Source organism: Chenopodium quinoa, unplaced genomic scaffold (assembly GCF_001683475.1).
Source record: "Chenopodium quinoa cultivar QQ74 unplaced genomic scaffold, ASM168347v1, whole genome shotgun sequence".
Taxonomy (NCBI): domain Eukaryota; kingdom Viridiplantae; phylum Streptophyta; class Magnoliopsida; order Caryophyllales; family Amaranthaceae; genus Chenopodium; species Chenopodium quinoa.
The window spans coordinates 1,568,583-1,586,826 of NW_018743099.1; the positions used below are offsets into that span (position 1 = coordinate 1,568,583).

The 18,244-nt window shown below is 34.6% G+C and overlaps 1 protein-coding gene across 1 annotated transcript; it reads right to left on the reverse strand.

The window, feature by feature from the left end:
* Positions 1-2,375: 2,375 nt before the first annotated feature.
* On the reverse strand, positions 2,376-3,424 carry LOC110731908. The gene is made up of 2 exons (XM_021911827.1): positions 3,034-3,424; positions 2,376-2,932 (listed from the first exon to the last, which is right to left on the reverse strand). Exons 1-2 carry the CDS (start codon positions 3,422-3,424, stop codon positions 2,376-2,378), a joined length of 948 nt encoding a protein of 315 aa, XP_021767519.1.
* Positions 3,425-18,244: the final 14,820 nt, after the last annotated feature.

An 18,244-nucleotide genomic window follows, 5' to 3' on the forward strand; every position in this document is an offset into this window, starting at 1 on the left:
GCCTAACAATTCTTTAACATGCAAAACAAATTAATATAAGTTCATAAATGGGAAATTATTGAGAATAAAAAAAAATTATACCTAAAACACTCAAATTGAGATTTTAGTGGTCAGTGGTGCGGTGGTCAGTGGTGCGGTGGTGCGGCGGCAACCTTCAGCAGGGCGGTGGTGCAGCGTCGACCTTCAGGGCAGTGGCGCAGGAAACGAAGAGATGAGGTCGGCGTAGAGGGGGTTGAGCTGAGGGGAGAAACACCACGGCAGGGGAGAAAGAAAATGCCAGGGGAGAAAGTGAAGGCCAGGGGTGGCGGCGGTGATGGTGGCTGGCGACTGTTGCGGCAAGAGTGCAGGTGAGGTGAGGGGTTTCGAGAATGGAACAGTGAAGAGAACGAATAGAGCAGTGACTTGAAGCAGCGAAAATGAATGAAAGAGAAAGAGAAGGAAGAAGGAAAGAGGCGGGTTTTTTTTTTTTTGAATTAGGCACCGGTTCATTTGGCACCGGTTCAAACCGGTGCCTTTTACATTTTTGGCACCGGTTCAGGCCAAACCGGTGCCTTTTCTCTTGTTCTAAAATCCCGCCCATTTCTAGATCGGTTTTGGCCACTGGTTTGGCCTGAACCGGTGCCATATGGGGGCTGCCTAATGCAATTTTTCTACTAGTGAATGTAGTTTGGTTATGGTTATGTTTGAAGAAGGAATGTAATGTATCCATTTATTAATGAATAAGATTCCCATTTCTATCAATGGTTGTTTGATCTGTGTCCAAAATAGCATTGCTTGAACAACATATTCATATACTTCAAAGACCAAAATAGCATTGAAGGAATGTAAGGCATAACAAGTAGCACATATATTCCATATACTTCAAAGACCATAACTATCACATATCAAACAATTCTGTCCAAAATAGCATTGCATTAAGACTAATACATGTCCAAAAAAGATACCACAGTGCCACTATCATCTAATACATGCTCAAAAAAAAAACTAGACTATTGAGATGAATATGACATGATCAAACAGGTTGTGATGCTGAAACTCTTGTTCTTGCCTTCTTAGTCCTAGGGGACATCCTTATGGGCTGTGAGGAATTAGCATCAGTTGTAGGGTCTGGTTGGCTTGCTAAAACCCCTTTTGACTTCCTATTTGTTTGCTTCTTGGCCTGAGCACCTGATTCATGACCCAATGCAGCCTTCTCCTTCACAGTCAAGCCACCTTGGCAAGTTTGTGAGTTATGCCCAAACTTTTGGCATTTACTACATCTGACAGTCCTAGATCTCTTGCCTTTAGCTTGCTCTCCTTCTTCTCTTCTTCTGTTTCTAGCAGGCCTTCCAATCCCTCTTGCCATAGCTGGTGGGGCTAATTCTGGGTACTGAGTTTCAGGCCACTGTTCTACATCAGGTACAGCCTTGATAGAGCTTCCATAAGTGAGCTTGTACCTTCTGATTGAGTACCACTCACTGATGTACTGTCTGGGGTCATCATTAGCATGTAGTATGGCCCTCATTGCATGTTTGCAGGGCAGGCCTGACAGTTGCTATGCATTACAGGCACAAGTCAATTCCTTAAGGCTCACAGGAAGAACTGACTTGCCATCCAAAGCCTCATACTCACCCTCTCCAGATTTTAGGCACTTGCAACTCCTTGACTCATGGATTATCACTTGCATCCTTTTCAGGATGTTAGGACAGATATCATCCACCCATCCCTCACAATTCTCCCTTCTTGTTGCCATCCTCACCATTGTTAGCCTCCTAATTCCTGCAATGAGTTCATAGAACAAGTACATAACTGGAATGAAATTCAATGAGAAAATTAACCTTCTTGAATTGTAACAAGTACCTTCAAGGAGAGTCAACACTGGTCTGTATCTATCAACTCCTAAAGTGGAATTGAAGCTTTCCAAAAAGTTAGACTTGTTTGTGTCACATTTGATTGCTGGATTGAATGCATGTTTTGACCAAGTTGATTGTGGTCCAACTTTTGATAGCCATACAAGTGCATTCTTATTAGCTTTTTTTAGGCCTTCCATTGCTTTTTTGAATGTAAATGGGTTGTAAGCCCCAGCTGCTTTCCAAAATAGTTGGAACATCAAAAGTCCAGGGAAGGGAACTGTACTTTAAAATTCTTCACCAAATGCTTACAACAATACCTTCTTCCCACTTTTGGCCACAACTCATTCAAGGCAACATCAATACCCTGAACATCAAACATGAACCAGTGTTAGGACAGATGTCAAATTCTTATTTTAATAATGAACAAAATAGGACAATCAACAATTAAGAAACTCATACCTTTTGCCTATCAGACATTATGCACCATGCATCACCCCTGCCTGAGTCTTTTGGAGCATTCTTGAGGTGCCAAATGAAAAATTTCTAGCTATCACTGTCTTCTTTTCCCACTATTGCCCATGCTATTGGAAATATCTCATTATTTCCATCTAAGGCAACTGCAAAGAGTAACACTCCCCCATAATTACCCTTCAGATGAGCCCCATCTACTCCAATTAAGCTTCTACATCCAGCTGTCAACCCATCTAAACAAGCCTTGAAGCATATGAAATTGCTACTGAACTGAATTGGCCTCTCTGGACTTGGTTTTCTCCATGCACAGTAAGAAACAGAGCCTGGGTTTAATTCCTTGAGTACATCACAGTATGTGGGCAAATCCTTGTATGACACATCATGGCCACCATGAATGTCAATCAATGCTTGTGTTCTGACCCTGTACAAGGTGCTGAGAGCCATCTGAACTCCATATCTCTGAAATAGCAAATCATTCAGAGACTTGGCAGGGATATCATTATTTGCCCTGATGTCTTCCAACAACATTCTCTTAGCCCATCTAACATTCACCATGTTATTTCTGGAGTCCAGCCCTTGACATGTATGTTCTGGGTTGTGAATGGTTTTGATGGCCCATGTTATACCATCTGCAAGAACCGATGCATGTAACTTCCAGCCACAATGCACATCTGAACATCTAGCACCATACCTTAAGTTGCTAGCATAGTCCACAATCACAGCAACCCACATTGGATGCAATAATCTCTAACAACATCCCTAAGATGTTGCTTATCAGTGAACAACTGCCACTCTTTAAGCACAATCTTCCCAAATCCCTCATCTTTGTACACTTCACCATTGTTATATAACCTGGTCAAGTAATTATCTTCATCGTTCTCACACTCAAAATCAAGATCCTCAAATGGATCATAACTATCTTCAATCTTAGGCACATCATCATCTTTCTCAAATATCTCTTCTTCTTCAACACTCTCATCATCTGTCTCAGGTTCCATGTAATCATCTGGGTTGTATGTGTCATCTGCATCATCACCCTCACCATCCTCATCATTTAGCAAAAGCAAACTTCCATTCTCATTGTCCTCTCCTAAATTAATAGACACTTCTCTCCCTCCCATATTATTCACATCACTTTCCCCTCCACTAGTGCTTGTGTTGATCACAATGCCTCTCCTTATAGCAGTGATCCTAGGAAGTCTTCTCCTGTTATATTTATATTAACTTGTGCGCCAAAAAATTGAGAATGAGACAATTTTAGTTGTATTTTTTAAACTTCTTTTTTTATTTGGCTTGTTTACAAGAGTATTAAAACTTATTTTTGCTTTATTTATACCAATGTTAATTTATATTATTATTATTTGAATTTATCTCATCCTTTTGTGTTTGAAAATGAATTAGTATTTTGAACAAAACAAACCTGGCCAATTAAGTGTCAAATATGTCGATATAGATAATGTTAATGATTATTTTTATTGTTAAGTTTACGAGTTTAGATATTGGTTTTTTATTAACTCAAATTTATTTTTATTGTTCAAATATATTGAACAAAATTGCTATTTCCTTATCTATAGGGTAGCTAACTAGCTACAACCACATATTTGTTTCTTTTATCAGTGGCTTTCAGTTTGTCATATATAAAGGTGGATTTAATTTTAAAACAACGGGGTTAATTAGCTCAATTTATCTTTAACTAAAATTATTTTTAAAATATTTATAAAATGAAATTTATTTAGCATTGAATTATTTAATATGAGAATCATAACATGCAAATTTTAAATAATGTATTAATACACATATTAAATGAGTAATTTCACGTAATTTGTTAATGTTTAAATAATTTTAATATTATTTGTTTGTATTAATTTTTCAATTATTATTAATAAATCAAAATTGTGCTCATAATTATTTTCATAACAAAATACATTGTCGTTTCTCATTAAATTATATTTGTTTTGTATGTCATTTGAAAAATGCATTTAAATACTTTTTTTTTTAATATTACCTTTGTCAACTGTTATTTGCAACAAATGGGATAGCATGGTCTCTAAGGCAAAAGTTTATAAACATGATTATTGAAATATAAGGGCATTACTTAAGTATTAATCCAATTTTTTTTTTTAAATCTACAAGGGAAATTCTCTTTGGTAACACTGTCTTTTTTCATTTTCTCAGTGGTGAATTGCGAAAAATCTTATTATCGCTGGTAAACCTAAATTATTGATTACCAAAGAGAATATCTATTTTAACATAAATCCTCTAACCATGGTTAATATAAAACCCAAACCCCTCACCACCTCACCTAGCCACCAGAACGCAGCAGCACCACTGCCGGCGACTAGACGCCCAACCCATGGCCGGCGACGCCTAGCCTCCCCCATCCCGAACAACGACGCCCAGCCTCCCCCGCCCCACCTCCTCTCTTTCACCCTACTGTAATATTCATTTGTAGAAAACTGCTGCAATGTTTAGAACTAGACCCACCTTCGCTTTCAATCGCAAGCAACGAATTGTCGAAGTGTAAATCTGCTGGAATTCGCTTGATCACGTAATCGCATCTGGAATTTGTTTGATCGGTGAAGGATCCTCTTTGATCGCGCGTTATCCCGACAAAATTACGCCCAAATTCGTGACCTAGTTGGAAAATCCTACTCCTTTTTAAAGCAAAATATCGGTTCTTTCTACTTGCCCTACCAAATTGTAACAGATTCTAAAGGTTTTGCAGCGATTAAGGTTGATGATGGTGAGATTAATTTGTTGGAAGAAATGTTGGTGATGATTTAGGGTTATGCTTTGGATTTAGCTAATTTTTCTGGTGGTTTAGGACTTTAGGGTGGAGTTTAGGGTTTCCGATTAGGCGAACAAGGGTGGGGGGTCGTCGGGGAGGGGGGGAAGAGAGGAGGTGGGGTGGGGGAGGACTTGCGTCTCCGGCTAGGGGTGGCCCCTGGCCGCCAGCAGGGTAAGTGGGGTGGGGAAGTTGTTTGGTTGCGATCTAGGTGGTGGTGGCTGCTATCGGTTCAGGGGGGGAGGCCGACACGCCAGCAAAAGGGGGTTGGGCGCCAGCGTGGGTAGGGGACTGGGGGCGGAGAGTGGTGGCTGGTTGGTGGGGGAACGGTGGCTTTTTTTATTTTTGTTTACAAAAATAATTTTTTTTTAAGTAAAATAATAATAATAAAATAAATGAATAAACTAACTATAGTTAAATATTTAACTATAATTTATCATTGATGTCATGGTTAGCTTAATATAAAAAAATTCAAGTTTACCACTGATAATAAGAATTTTCATAATTTACCACTGAGAAAATTAAAAAATATAGTGTTACCAAAGAGAATTTCCCAATCTACAATTATCAGAAACAAACTACCCAACCCAAAACCAAGAATCACCACCACCAACACCAAAAAAACCCATAGCCCACCAAAAACCACTATTGGCGCTTGAAACCCAAAACCCACTGATAAACACCCGACCACCGAAAACCACCAGCACAACACCTAGAACCCACAAATTAAACCACCACCACCACAAAACTCAAAACCCACCAATTAATCCACTACCACCACGAAAGCTAGATGTAATCCCCCATATTTTTCTAATATAAGTATTTATTATTTATACAATATTTTATTTTTAGTTTTATAAGTATGGATTATTTGATGTAAAAGCAATATAATTTTCTTTATTAATAAGTTAAAACTACTAAGTTTTTATTAGAATTATAGGTCTTTCCTTAACTTAGTGGCCCAAATACTTAATTCTTACCCAAACCCAAATTACCCAAAACTCACTCCTAATAAAACTAGGAGAATAAAACCTAAATAAAACACACACACAAAAAAAAACCCTCACCTCTCTTTCACGTGAAAAAAAAAAAAAAAAACTTATACTCCTTCTCCTCCCTCAATTCTCACGGCAAAGCAAAGCAAAAAAAAAAAAAAAAAAAAAAAAAAAAAAAAAAAAAAAAACCTCAAGCTGCCTGACGCCTCCCTGCCGCCGCCTGCAACCACCACCGGCCACCAGCCGACACCCTTTGTTGCTGCCCGTTCGCCCCTCTTCTCTCTCTCTCTTCCTTAATTTTTTTATTGTTTTATTATCTCCATTAAATTGCTTAAAGATTCAGCCTTTAATTAAATTTTGTTTTAAATTATATTATTATGGTTTGATAGTATGTTTAAATTATAAAAGATTATAAATTTATGAGTTTTAGCATGTTGTAGACACCCATTTGTGTCTCCCCAAAACCAAACCCGGTGATGAGTGCCTTTCACGTCGAATCATAATCGAATGAAACGAAAGTGTGGAAAGGTCTAGTGTTGCGGAAAGTTTTATTTCTTTTCTCTTCTCTCTGTTTTGAAAACTTTATTTTGAGAAAACAGTCAATCCATTTTGGTTGGTCCATGATATGGGTCCAATAATGGTATAGTTGGATGGGGTTTGCAAATACCTTTCCAACGATATATTATAAGCCCAATTCCGATGAATATTGAGGAATTTATGGCCAATTTACTAAACTGGGTCCGGTTTGAGTTTTAAGTACGGCCTAATGATCTAGAGGAGGGCCTAATATAATTTATCATTCCTAATGCAATTAGGAATGATTTTAGTCTTTTAGAACATTCTAGAAGGTTCTTTTCATTCTTAATTCAATTAGGACTCTTCAGAGTTTTAATTAGATCAAATAGCATTTTCGATTGAAATTATATTATTTTATCTTCCAGTACGGTAAGTTTATCAGATTTTTGAAAACGCGTTGAAATCCAATTTGGCGTCCAACCCCAGGCCTTGGCGCCTGGAATCAGGATTGGCGCAAGACGCCAGCCATTGGCGCCTGGCGCTAGCCACTGGTCCTGGCGCCAATTAGGCAGGGCTGGCGACAAGGTGGTTTTGTGGTCTTCAGACTCTGTTTTGTTAAATTATCTTTTTTTGATGATTTTCTCTATAAATATCGTATCAAAAACTCCGTTTTCATTCACCAACTATCTTCATCATCTACATCTATCGTTCACCAATTCTCTTTATTCTTAAGTCTTCATCAACTCTCATCAAGATTTTCTTGATTATTCTCTCTCTCTTTTCTAAACTAGCCTTTTCTCAAATAAATAATTCCGCATTCGCAAGATCTAGAAACACCTAGCCATATTCGAAGTTGCCTTCGCCCTAGACGTGAAAGGTTTTAATTTTTGAGGGTTTGGTCCCAAATCTCTATTTCAATTATTGCTTTGATTATTATTTTCCTTGAAGTTACTAACGTGTGTATTTTGTTATTAGAAAGAGGTACGAGGCATCCAAGTAAGTGCTTTAATTGATTAATTGATATTATGATGTAGAAGTCATGCTTAGATTGTTATTTTGATTCCTAGTATCATGTCTAGGGTATCTTTAATATCAAGTATGATTAAAAGTACGATGCTTCCTATATTCTTCCTAATATTTATGATTGTTAGTATCATGTTAGGGCTAAAGATTTGATTTTTGTTGCTTAGCGACATGCTAGGGTTTGTTATTAATCTTGTTAGTATCATGCCTAGGATCTTGCTATGCTTTAACATGATCATGATTATGATTGATATTATTATTATTAATGATGTTGATTATTTATTATGTTGCTTGATTATGTATTATTTATTGCTTGATCACACCTTTTATTGCATGTTTAAAGGGAATTTGTATTTGCAATCACGCTATTTAATAATCTTGTTAGGTTAACTTTGATTATAATTCAAGTGATCGCCAATAATAGTTTATGTGTGCATTAAATTCAACCAACATAGATTAAACAGGTTTAGGGTTAATCCTATTGATTGTATGTTAGTCAGAAAGCGCACATGAATACGAGCAGAATAAAGTAGAGACCTATTATTAGGGCAAGTTCAATCTCTTTTAGGTTGGATTTGTACCATCATCCCCGAACCCTATTTTGGTTCATGACCTTATGGAGTTGCTGATCTCTTGGATCGTTAAGGGGTGTAACCTTCACCTCGTGAACGGTTTACAAGTTCCTTAAAAACTTGTTGGCGACTCTTTTGCTCTATCTTCTTCCCTTTTGGACGCCACCGTACTTTAGTGTATGATCACAGTGGGGTTCAAGCTAGTGGGATTTTTAAAGGCTTGAAACTATTCCCTACACATATTTAATTTATTATATAAAATTTCATATTATATATGTTGTACAATTTAGGGTTTAAACCTTGATTTTTCATGTTTTAAGGTTTGATAACGTACGAATCAAGTTACCTAATTATTCTATGTTTACACTACATCAAAGTATGATTATTTTGATTATATATTAATTTTTAGATTATATATTTTGTGAAATTTGAGTTTTATGTTGTTTATTGAAGGGTTTTAAGGTTTTAATGTGTCATATACTATTCTAACTATTGAATTATGAATGTAGATCTTTAAAAGTTTGAAATTTATAATTTAAATTATTTTTCAGATTTTATATAATCTGATTTTCATTAGTTTTGAGCCAAAAATAAAGTTTTAGAATGCTTCTATATGTTTTAAACAACTATTTATGCAATATGATAAGTATAGATTATTGGAATTGCAAAAACTATTAATAAAACAAATTTTCAGCAAATGTTAGTAAGTTAAACTTGCTGTAATTTTATATTATACGCTATATTTTCATGATTTTAACATATAAACTTATAGTTGGGATGTTATACTATCATTATTAAGTAAAGGGAACAATTTAAAAGCTTTATTTTGATGATTTAAGAGGTTTTAAAGTAGTTTAGTATTGCTATAAATTTATTTGCTTGGGTATTGATTTATTTCTCATTGTTTGGTTTAGGAGAGGACTTTGCAGAAGGCGACTTCTAGTTTTAAAGTGGCCAACCGGATTGTTTACATAAGGTACGTACAAGTTACGAAACCTTGCTTGTAGGTGCATGTTTAAGGACGGATCGAGAACTTAGTATCATGCATAGGAATGACTGGTTAAATTGTTTGGTTATACATTGTGAATTTCATGTGATGTGCACTATTTTATATTGCAAGTATTATTTGTGATCTAATTATGCAAGGTGCGCTTAGAGGCAATGGTATATGATTGGTGTAAAGATTAATTTATTACTCATTCATGATTATGAAATAGGATGAGTAAAGGAAGAATTCAAGTCTTATAAGACGAGGTTAAGGTTTTGGGGTGCCTTATGCATTCAAGGTGTTTATACACCGAGGTAGTAAAGGAATAAATAATAAATGTTGTTTGTCACTAATAAATCAAGAATTGAAATTGGAAACTTACCTTGTTTGATTGAATTGTGTTTGGAATATTTGTATTGTTATGCATATGAGTCATCACTAAGTCTAAACCAGTAAATCACGTAAAGTGCAAGATGGATTAGCAATAAAACTCTGGATTGGTGCACATCTGGAGTAATGACAATCAGGGGTTAGGGTACGTGGGGTATTAGCCATGCACTTTTATCGAGGCCGTCTGATCTACGAGTCTTCTATTTCAAATATTTTTTTTAAAAAAACTAGGAGTAGTTAGGTGAGATCTCGTACTAACTACGGTCACAGAGTCGCGCCCCGTGGTCGTTGTATGTTTATTGATGTTTCCGAAAGGAGCCATGGGGTTTTTCTTTTATTGATATTCCAAATGGGACATGGGTTGGATAACCTTGTCTATTGCTAAATCCAATGAAATAAATAAATGAGTTAGTTATTATTAACTAGTGAAGTCTTAATGTAACACCCTAGAAATTCCTTTCCTTAAAATACCTCTTTTACCCTTTTAAAAATACGAAATAGGAATATTTAAGATATTACCGCCACCGTAAAAACGGCTAAGGCAACTATCAAATATACACAGCGGAAGACTTAAAATCAAAACCATTCAAAATAAGTCAACTTAAAAGTCAACAAACGAAAGTAAAGTTTAAAACCAAAACAAACGAAGTCAATTAAAATCAAACTACAACTTGAGACCATTAAAGGCCCTTATTCAAACCAAACCAAATCCAAATCCTTGCGTTAGTCCACATATAAAATAACACCATAAATACTCAATGCATAAAACACATCGTAAACTAATAGAAACTGGCATGATTCGCTCTTCACTCATGCCTCATCATGAATCTGCTTCAATACCTGAAAAGCTTATCTCTACTTGCTTCCACTAATCTCCATTAAAAATGGGTCATCATAGGGCCAAGATAAAGACATGGCCAAAACACACAAACACACACAATCAGCAAAGCTGAGTACATAAGCATAATTAAACACACTAACATGCTTTCACCTATCAACACACACACTTACCTCCATGCACCTGTTTACAAGCACACACAACATTCAATAAGACTCATTATCTAGACACTAAATAATTTATTTAGCATTGATTACGCAACAAACGGGTTTCCAACTCTACCTCCCCCAAATAAATTGAGGCTAACTGACACGGGAGCTAACCGTGCCAGCGACAAAACCACACATAGGTGGCGGAATTCCTGCGCATAATAATAAATAAAAAGGAATGTACAACGTCCTATACTCTATTAGAAGTTATGGTTAAATATAAAACTCCATAACTCCCCCCATATGTCCATACTCAAGGTATATACGTTCCAAGAGTTTTGGTGCGTAATCTCTTTCACTTTTTGTTATTTACATATTATTAGACTTGGTGATGACTCTCAAAGCATAATGGTTCAATCAACAACAATTATTCAATCAACAAACATACCAATTTAATTCTTGAATATTTAGTGACAACATAATATTTAATGTTGAACCCTTTTTAATTCTAGCTCAGTGTCAAAGACACCTTAAACGCATAAAGCGCCAAAAATCCTATTCCTCGGTGTTAAAAACACCTTAAGTGCACAAAGGCACCAACATACAATTTATTCCTCGTGTACATAGACACTTATATAGCTCCTTCCTCATGCTTAAAGCATCAATAAAAATTATATGAACCATAATAAAATTCCTTTTCGATATTCTAAGCCAAATTAAACATGTAGTTTAATTAAACATGCACTCTAACATGCCCTAAATAAAAGTGTAGTCCATATAATAGTGCCAAAAATATAATTTTCCAATCCATAAACCATCACAAATAATTCATGCTTCACAATTCAATCACCAACACCAATAATTCACAATTCCATACATAAACCTTAGCATGATACTACTTGTAATTGATTGAAGTCAAGCCTAGCATGATACTACATCACCAAAATATGCTAAGTACGCGAACGTACCTTGAGTACGATCTTAAAATCGCCACGACTAATAGAAATTGCTTACTTCAAAGTCTCCTACACATTAAAGTCATAATAGAGTATTAAAATCCATTCTAATCAAATTTTCAGCAATATATACTATTATAAAACCCCTCATAATTTAATTAAAATAAGCTGAAATTATATTTAAAACACCATACTTAAGTCTCAATTAATGGGTAATTGAAATTTCTTCAAGAATCATAATATTAAGTGCTCTACATAAGATTCCAGCACTTTATGTTAATTAAAACTTGCTCTAAATTAGTCTTAAAACACTTTAATCAAAGATCTAAACCATAAAACATCATACTCTTTCAATAATTCATAAATCAAGAACCTAGGGTTTCAAAAATTGGGGCTTTTAATTAAAATCAAAATCTGAAAATTAATCAACATAATTATAATAATCAAACATCAAAATTAAATCCCACAACTCATAATTTACAATTAGATTAAATCATAGATTAAATTAGAGCAAGAAAGATTAGATTTTTAAGTTTTTTTTTTCGAAAACAGAGACTACCGACAGCAGGCTGGCGCCACTGCCGGCTGCTGCGAGCACTGGTGGTTGCCGCTGCAGCCAGCAGAGTGGCTTGTGGTCGGCGGCCCACCGGTGGTGATGGTTTCCGGTGGTGGTGGTGGTCCGAAAACAAAAGGGAAAGGGGAAGGAGAAAGAAAAAGAGAGAAGAAAAATAAGGAGAAAAGGGAGAGAAATTTACCTTGGGTTTTCTCCACTCTAGGAAAAGTTGATTTGCCTCATAAGAGGGATATTTATACCCCTTCTCTACCATACTACCACCCCTTTTACCCTAAACTTTCCTCTTTTAGTTTTTCCCAATGCCTTCCCTAATAAAACTTGTTAAAATCATACTTTCCTAAAATAAAACCCCTACTTTTATAAAATAAATAATTAAACAAACTTTCCTTTAGTAAAAATATTTCCAAACTTACATAGGATAAATAATTAAAATACCATAATTAAAATATTAAAATTATTTAAATACCTTTATAAAATACATATTTTAAAAAAAATACGTACAAATAAACGGGGTATTACACTTAATAATTTGATGGTTAGTCATGTGTTCGTTGAGTCTATAATTTAATGATGCTTATGCTTGATTATTAGTAGCATGCCAGGTATTTCTTAATTTATTTCGCAGCTTTTATGTACTCAGCTTTGCTGATTGCGTGCTTTTGTGTGTGTCTTTCTTTGTGTAGACACCTAAAAATGTCTCCCAAAAACCAAACCCGATGATGAACAACCTTTCACCGCCATTATTGGTCGGGTTGAGTATTTAATCTTGGAGTGCTTAAATCCATATTTCCATTTCATAAACCAACCCAGCTTCTAGCCCATTTCCCCAAACCATAACTTATTATCCTCTTTTCGTGCCTTTAAACCCAAAATCATTCATTTCGTGTCCTTTAAAATCATTCATTTCGTGTCCTTTTTATAAAAACATTTAATCCAGTTTATTTTGGTCCATAATATGGGTCCAATGATTAAATAGTTGGATGGGGCTTTAAAAGAGCTTTCCAACGAATATTATAAGCCCAAATCCGAGTTATAACGAATAAATTATGGCCAAAATATTAAACTGAGTCCAAACCGAACCTAAGCCCACCTTACCTACGACCCAATTATCATATGGAGGGTCCAAATTATTTAATCCCATTCCTAAACCAATTAGGATTAATTGGAAGCTTCTATAAGTTTCTAAAAGATCTTAATTATCCGATTTGGAAAGATAAGATTAAAGAGTTTGAAATTGAATAAAACTTTTCTTTTTGAAAATCCTATTTCTATCCCAATTGAAAGACATTCAAAGATAGACAGATATTATTTTCGTGTCTCATAGTTTTTATCCAAATTTTATATGGTTGGATAGCCCTTGAAATTATCTTTCCAGTGATATATTATAATATCAATTCCGAGCTATAACGGAAAAGATATTAATAAAATATCAAACTCTATCCAAAACTGCCACCATCTCACTATTTCGGCCATATATTTTAATATACAAAATATTTTAATCTGATTCTAATAGGGTTAGAAATTAGACTTCAAGATCTTTCCAACAATATCTTATTTATCTTATTCCAATTTATGGATCAAAAGATATGATAAAAACAAAAACCGCAAAAACTGCTGTCTATCGCAAGGGTTTTATCCGAATCGAATTTTTATCTTTTCTTGATTCTTCGACCCTCTGTTTTCCTTATAAATAGAGGTCATATCACCCCTTTTCAATCATCAAAAAGCTTGATCATCAAATAATTCTCTTCTTCTTCTTTAGCCTAAACACTAGCCTCCTTATTCTTCCATAATACTTCCCCTAAACACTACAAGGAGTCCACACAATACCCAAAGATCTATACTTAAACCAAGGCGTGAAAGGTATAATTGACTGAGGGTTTGGACCAAATGAAATCTACCTTTATTTAATTTAATTTTCATTTGATTTATATTTTTATTGAAGTTACTAACAACTTATTCATGATGTAGCAATTCAAGGAAACGCGGAAAGTGAGTAATTAATTCACTTAATTACTCTTATTATTTTATATTGCTAGTATCATGATTATGTTAATTTATTTTTGATTTGACTAACGCTATTATTGTTGAATTTCTTCCAATATTAATGCTTATTCTATTTATATTTATTGATCACCATTTTGCATGTTTAAAGGGAATATGTAATTGAAAATCACACCTAATAAGATAATTTGGACAACCGGCTTAGGTTCCTTTTTAATCTTATTGTTAATTGAAGTGATCACAATATTTTAGAATTATATGTTGCATTAATATTTAACCAATTTAGCCTAATAATAGATTGGAGTGAATTGAATCTTTCTTTGCATGCTTTTGAGATCGCAAGAATCATTTTTCACTATAAGAATCGAGTAGAGGCCAATATGGGCGAATGTGACTCCATGACTCACTTCGTACCATCATCCCCGATCCTCCTTTCGTGGTTCCGAACCATATGGAATTAGTAATCTCATAGATTATGAATGGGGTGTAACCTTCACGGGTCAATCGTTGTTGCCTTCGTTGTCCCTTATTCGTGGTTGCCTTTTATGAACCGTGAACGGTTTACAAGTTCCTTAAAAACTTTTTGGCAGCTCCCTACTTTGCTTTGTCCCTAATCGTATTATGTCAATTCCCACTTCCTATAAGGGCCAAGCATATTCACAACATGCTTTAACGTAGGCGCACTTCAAATGACCTTGTGACGATCCAATTTTTACACTTGTAATATTGGGGAGCAGATTAACTACAGGTTCTTACACATGCATCATCTGTTTCTAGATGGTGGGATCTTGAGTGGAGAGTTGGTTACTTTTATTATTTTTATTGCTATTTACATTTAAAGTTATTTAAACTCAACTTTACTTTCATACTATTTCTATTGGTTTAAGTTTTGAATAAGGGCCTTAAGGGTTCCAAGTTGTAAGATTTAATTTAGTTTTGGTTTTTGGTTTTGAAACTTATATATGTTTGATTTAGTTTTCCCGCTGCTATTTTCTGAAAAAGCCTTCATATCTGGACAGAAGATGGGGGAGATGAAGGAAGAATGAGATCTTGATTCTTGAAGATGAAAGAGGACTGAGGAAGAGTGAGATTTTGATGATGAAGGAGGAGAGAGAAATTTGATGATGAAGATGAATGTTGAGATATTTGATTTTTTTTTTTTGAGGTCAAATTTTTTTTTTCGGAAATTTCACCAAATGCCCCTGAGTTATTTTTTTAATTTATTCACGAAATACCCATAACAATTTTCAAATTCACCATATACCCTTGAATTTAACAAAAATGTCACCAAACGCCCTTAATGACTAACGACAGTTAAGTCTGTTTGTCATTAGGGTTAATTATGCCATGTGGAAGTGTGTTATTGGTTATTATTGAAATTTATTAAATAATAATTATAAAAAAAGTAAAAAAAAATTAATAAATAATAAAACACCAGTTTTCAACAAAAAAAAAAAAAAAAAAAAAAAAACCACCTCTAACCCCTACCACCATCAGCCACCTTAACCTAGCCACCTCCTTACATCACGCAACCTGAGCCCCTTCGCCGGCAACCCAAGTCCCCTCCCCACGTCGCCCCGCCCACCTTACCTAAAAATCGACACCTTGAAACGACCCTAAAACCCCAAGATCAAAACCCTAAAAATCAAAATCAAGGGTTTCGATTTTGGGGTTCTTTTTTTTACTTTGAGGTTCAGCGTTGTGGTTCAGGGGGTGGAGACGGCAAGGGGAGGGGCGGGTTGGGTTCTCCGGTGCGCGATGGTAGTTTGGACGCCGGTGGTGAGGAGGGGAAGGGTTTTCGAGGGAGAGAGAAAGTGGTTTTAGGATACGCAGATTGTTGGGAGTCCGGTTCGGGATGGCGTCGGCGCTGGTTCAGGCGAAATCCGCACCCACCATCCTCGGCACCTTAATTAAACCCAAAAATCTAAATCCCCAAATCGAAACCCTAGATTTCGATTTTGGGGTTTTCGATTTTGAGGTTTTGGCGTGGTGGTTCAGGGAGGGGGAGGGGCGATTTCGGTTCACCGACGCAGGGAGGGGTTCTTGGACGCCAGCGGTCACGCCGGCACCGGCGCGGGGGTGGATGTCGTTGGTCGGCTGCCAGGAGGAAGGAAGGTGGCTGGGTTTTTTTTTATTTTTAAGTTATTAGTTTTTTTATTATTAATTATAATTATCTTATATTAATTAATAAAATTTAAAAATTAAAAGAAAACCAATCCTAGCATGCTACATGGCATATTTAGTCTTAATGATTAACGGAGGTTAACGCCGTTAGTCATTATGGCGTTTTGTGACATTTTTTTGTTAAACTCAAGGGTATATGGTGAATTTAAAATTTTTTATGGGTATTTCGTGAATAAAAAAAAAACTCAAGGGCATTTGGTGAAATTTCCGTTTTTTTTTTTTTTTTTTTTTTTTTTTTTGTAAGATTAGACGAGTTAAGTTGGTTATAATAGAGTATGGTTAGTGAAATGATTAAGGGAGTAAGTTGGTTAAGTGAGGGCATTTTGTTCATTTCTTACAAAAAAACTTTCTAAAAGAGGAAAAAAATCGTTTGTTGCACATAATAGGTAACACCCGTTTATGGCAAATGTTGCAAATAACTGTTAACGGAGGAAGTAATTCATATAATTAAATTTATTTTATTTAATTCCAGTTAATTTTCATAATTTTAACATACTTATGAAAGATGTTAGATTCGTCACTGGTCACATATTGGAGCTCTTGGCTTTAACTTGAGTGTTTTTATCTATTTTTCTTTGGTATATTTCTTAATGTTAGGTTTGATTATTATTACTTGAATTTATTTATTTTGTATTTTTTTCATGATTAAATGATCTTGATCTTTAAGTTTATTTTCGGGAGTTGTCTACCTTTATTCAAGAAATCTTTGTGCACCATTTCTCGCGGTGCACAGTGTTTACAATTCAGCGATTTTGTATACTTTTTGATAATTATTTCATAGATTTTTTTTAAAATATCTTTATTTCTATTATTTTTTTAATAGTAATGTAATGCTTTTTTTTTTTGTTGCAGTTGGAATTAAAATGAATGTGCCCAAATGGTTTTAATAAGCAGGTTAGTTGCATTTTTTTAATAAGCTGGTAAACTATTTTTTGGTTATTATTCGAAGTAGTAGCTTAAGGAAATAATATTTTTAGTAGTTGTTTTTTTGGAAAAAAACTGGTAAAACTAAGAACATTTTCTATGAAGAAGTTTAAAAACTAAGCACAACTTCCTCTCTGCAATTTAACTTTAAATGGTTTAGAAAGATAAATTAAAGGTTAATTTGCCGGACTAAATTAGATTTTTCAGTTATCATTAACACTCAAAAAATAAGTTATACATATGGTTGTTTAAATTTCTTCAACATGTATTGCTGCGTAAATTGAATCTCATGTTTGATTATTATTACTTCAATTTATTTTTGTTACATTTTTTTCCATGATTAAATGATTTTGATCTTTAAGTTTGTTTTTGAGAGTTGTCTACCTTTATTCAAGGAATCTCTGTGCACCAATTCTGGTGCACAGTGTTTACAATTTTGTATAATTTCTGGTAATTATTTCATAGATTTTCTAATTTTCTTTATTTCTAGTATTTTTTTAATAGTAATTTAATTTTTTTTTTTCTGTTTGCAGTTGGAATTCAAATGAGTATGCCCAAATAGTTTTGATGAGCAGGTTAGTTATGTTTTTTTAATAAGTTGTTACACTATTTTTTGTTTATTACTCGAATTAGTAGCTTAAGGAAATAACAATTTTAGTAGTTGTATTTTATGGGAAAAGCCAGTAAAACAAAGTACTTTTTTTGTGAGGAAGTCCAAAAATAAGAATGCTGATGGTTGTAGTTTTTCTTCTAAGCTACCAAAGCTACTACCATCATTGAACACTGGTATAATGTAGTTTTTTTCTTTCAATTTAATTTCAGCTCTTTGGTGTTTGTGGGTTTTTTTTTTTCCTTTTCCTTTTCCTGAGTGTTTGTGTTGCTAATGTGGGTGATTTTCTTTTACATTTTAGTGGGTATGATTGTTGAATGTATGATGTTTTACTTCTTTCTAATATTGTTGATAATGTTATTTTTAGGAAAAATTGACAAAAACAATCCCAACTTTCCCTCATTCGCTCAAAATAATCCCAACTTTTGATTAT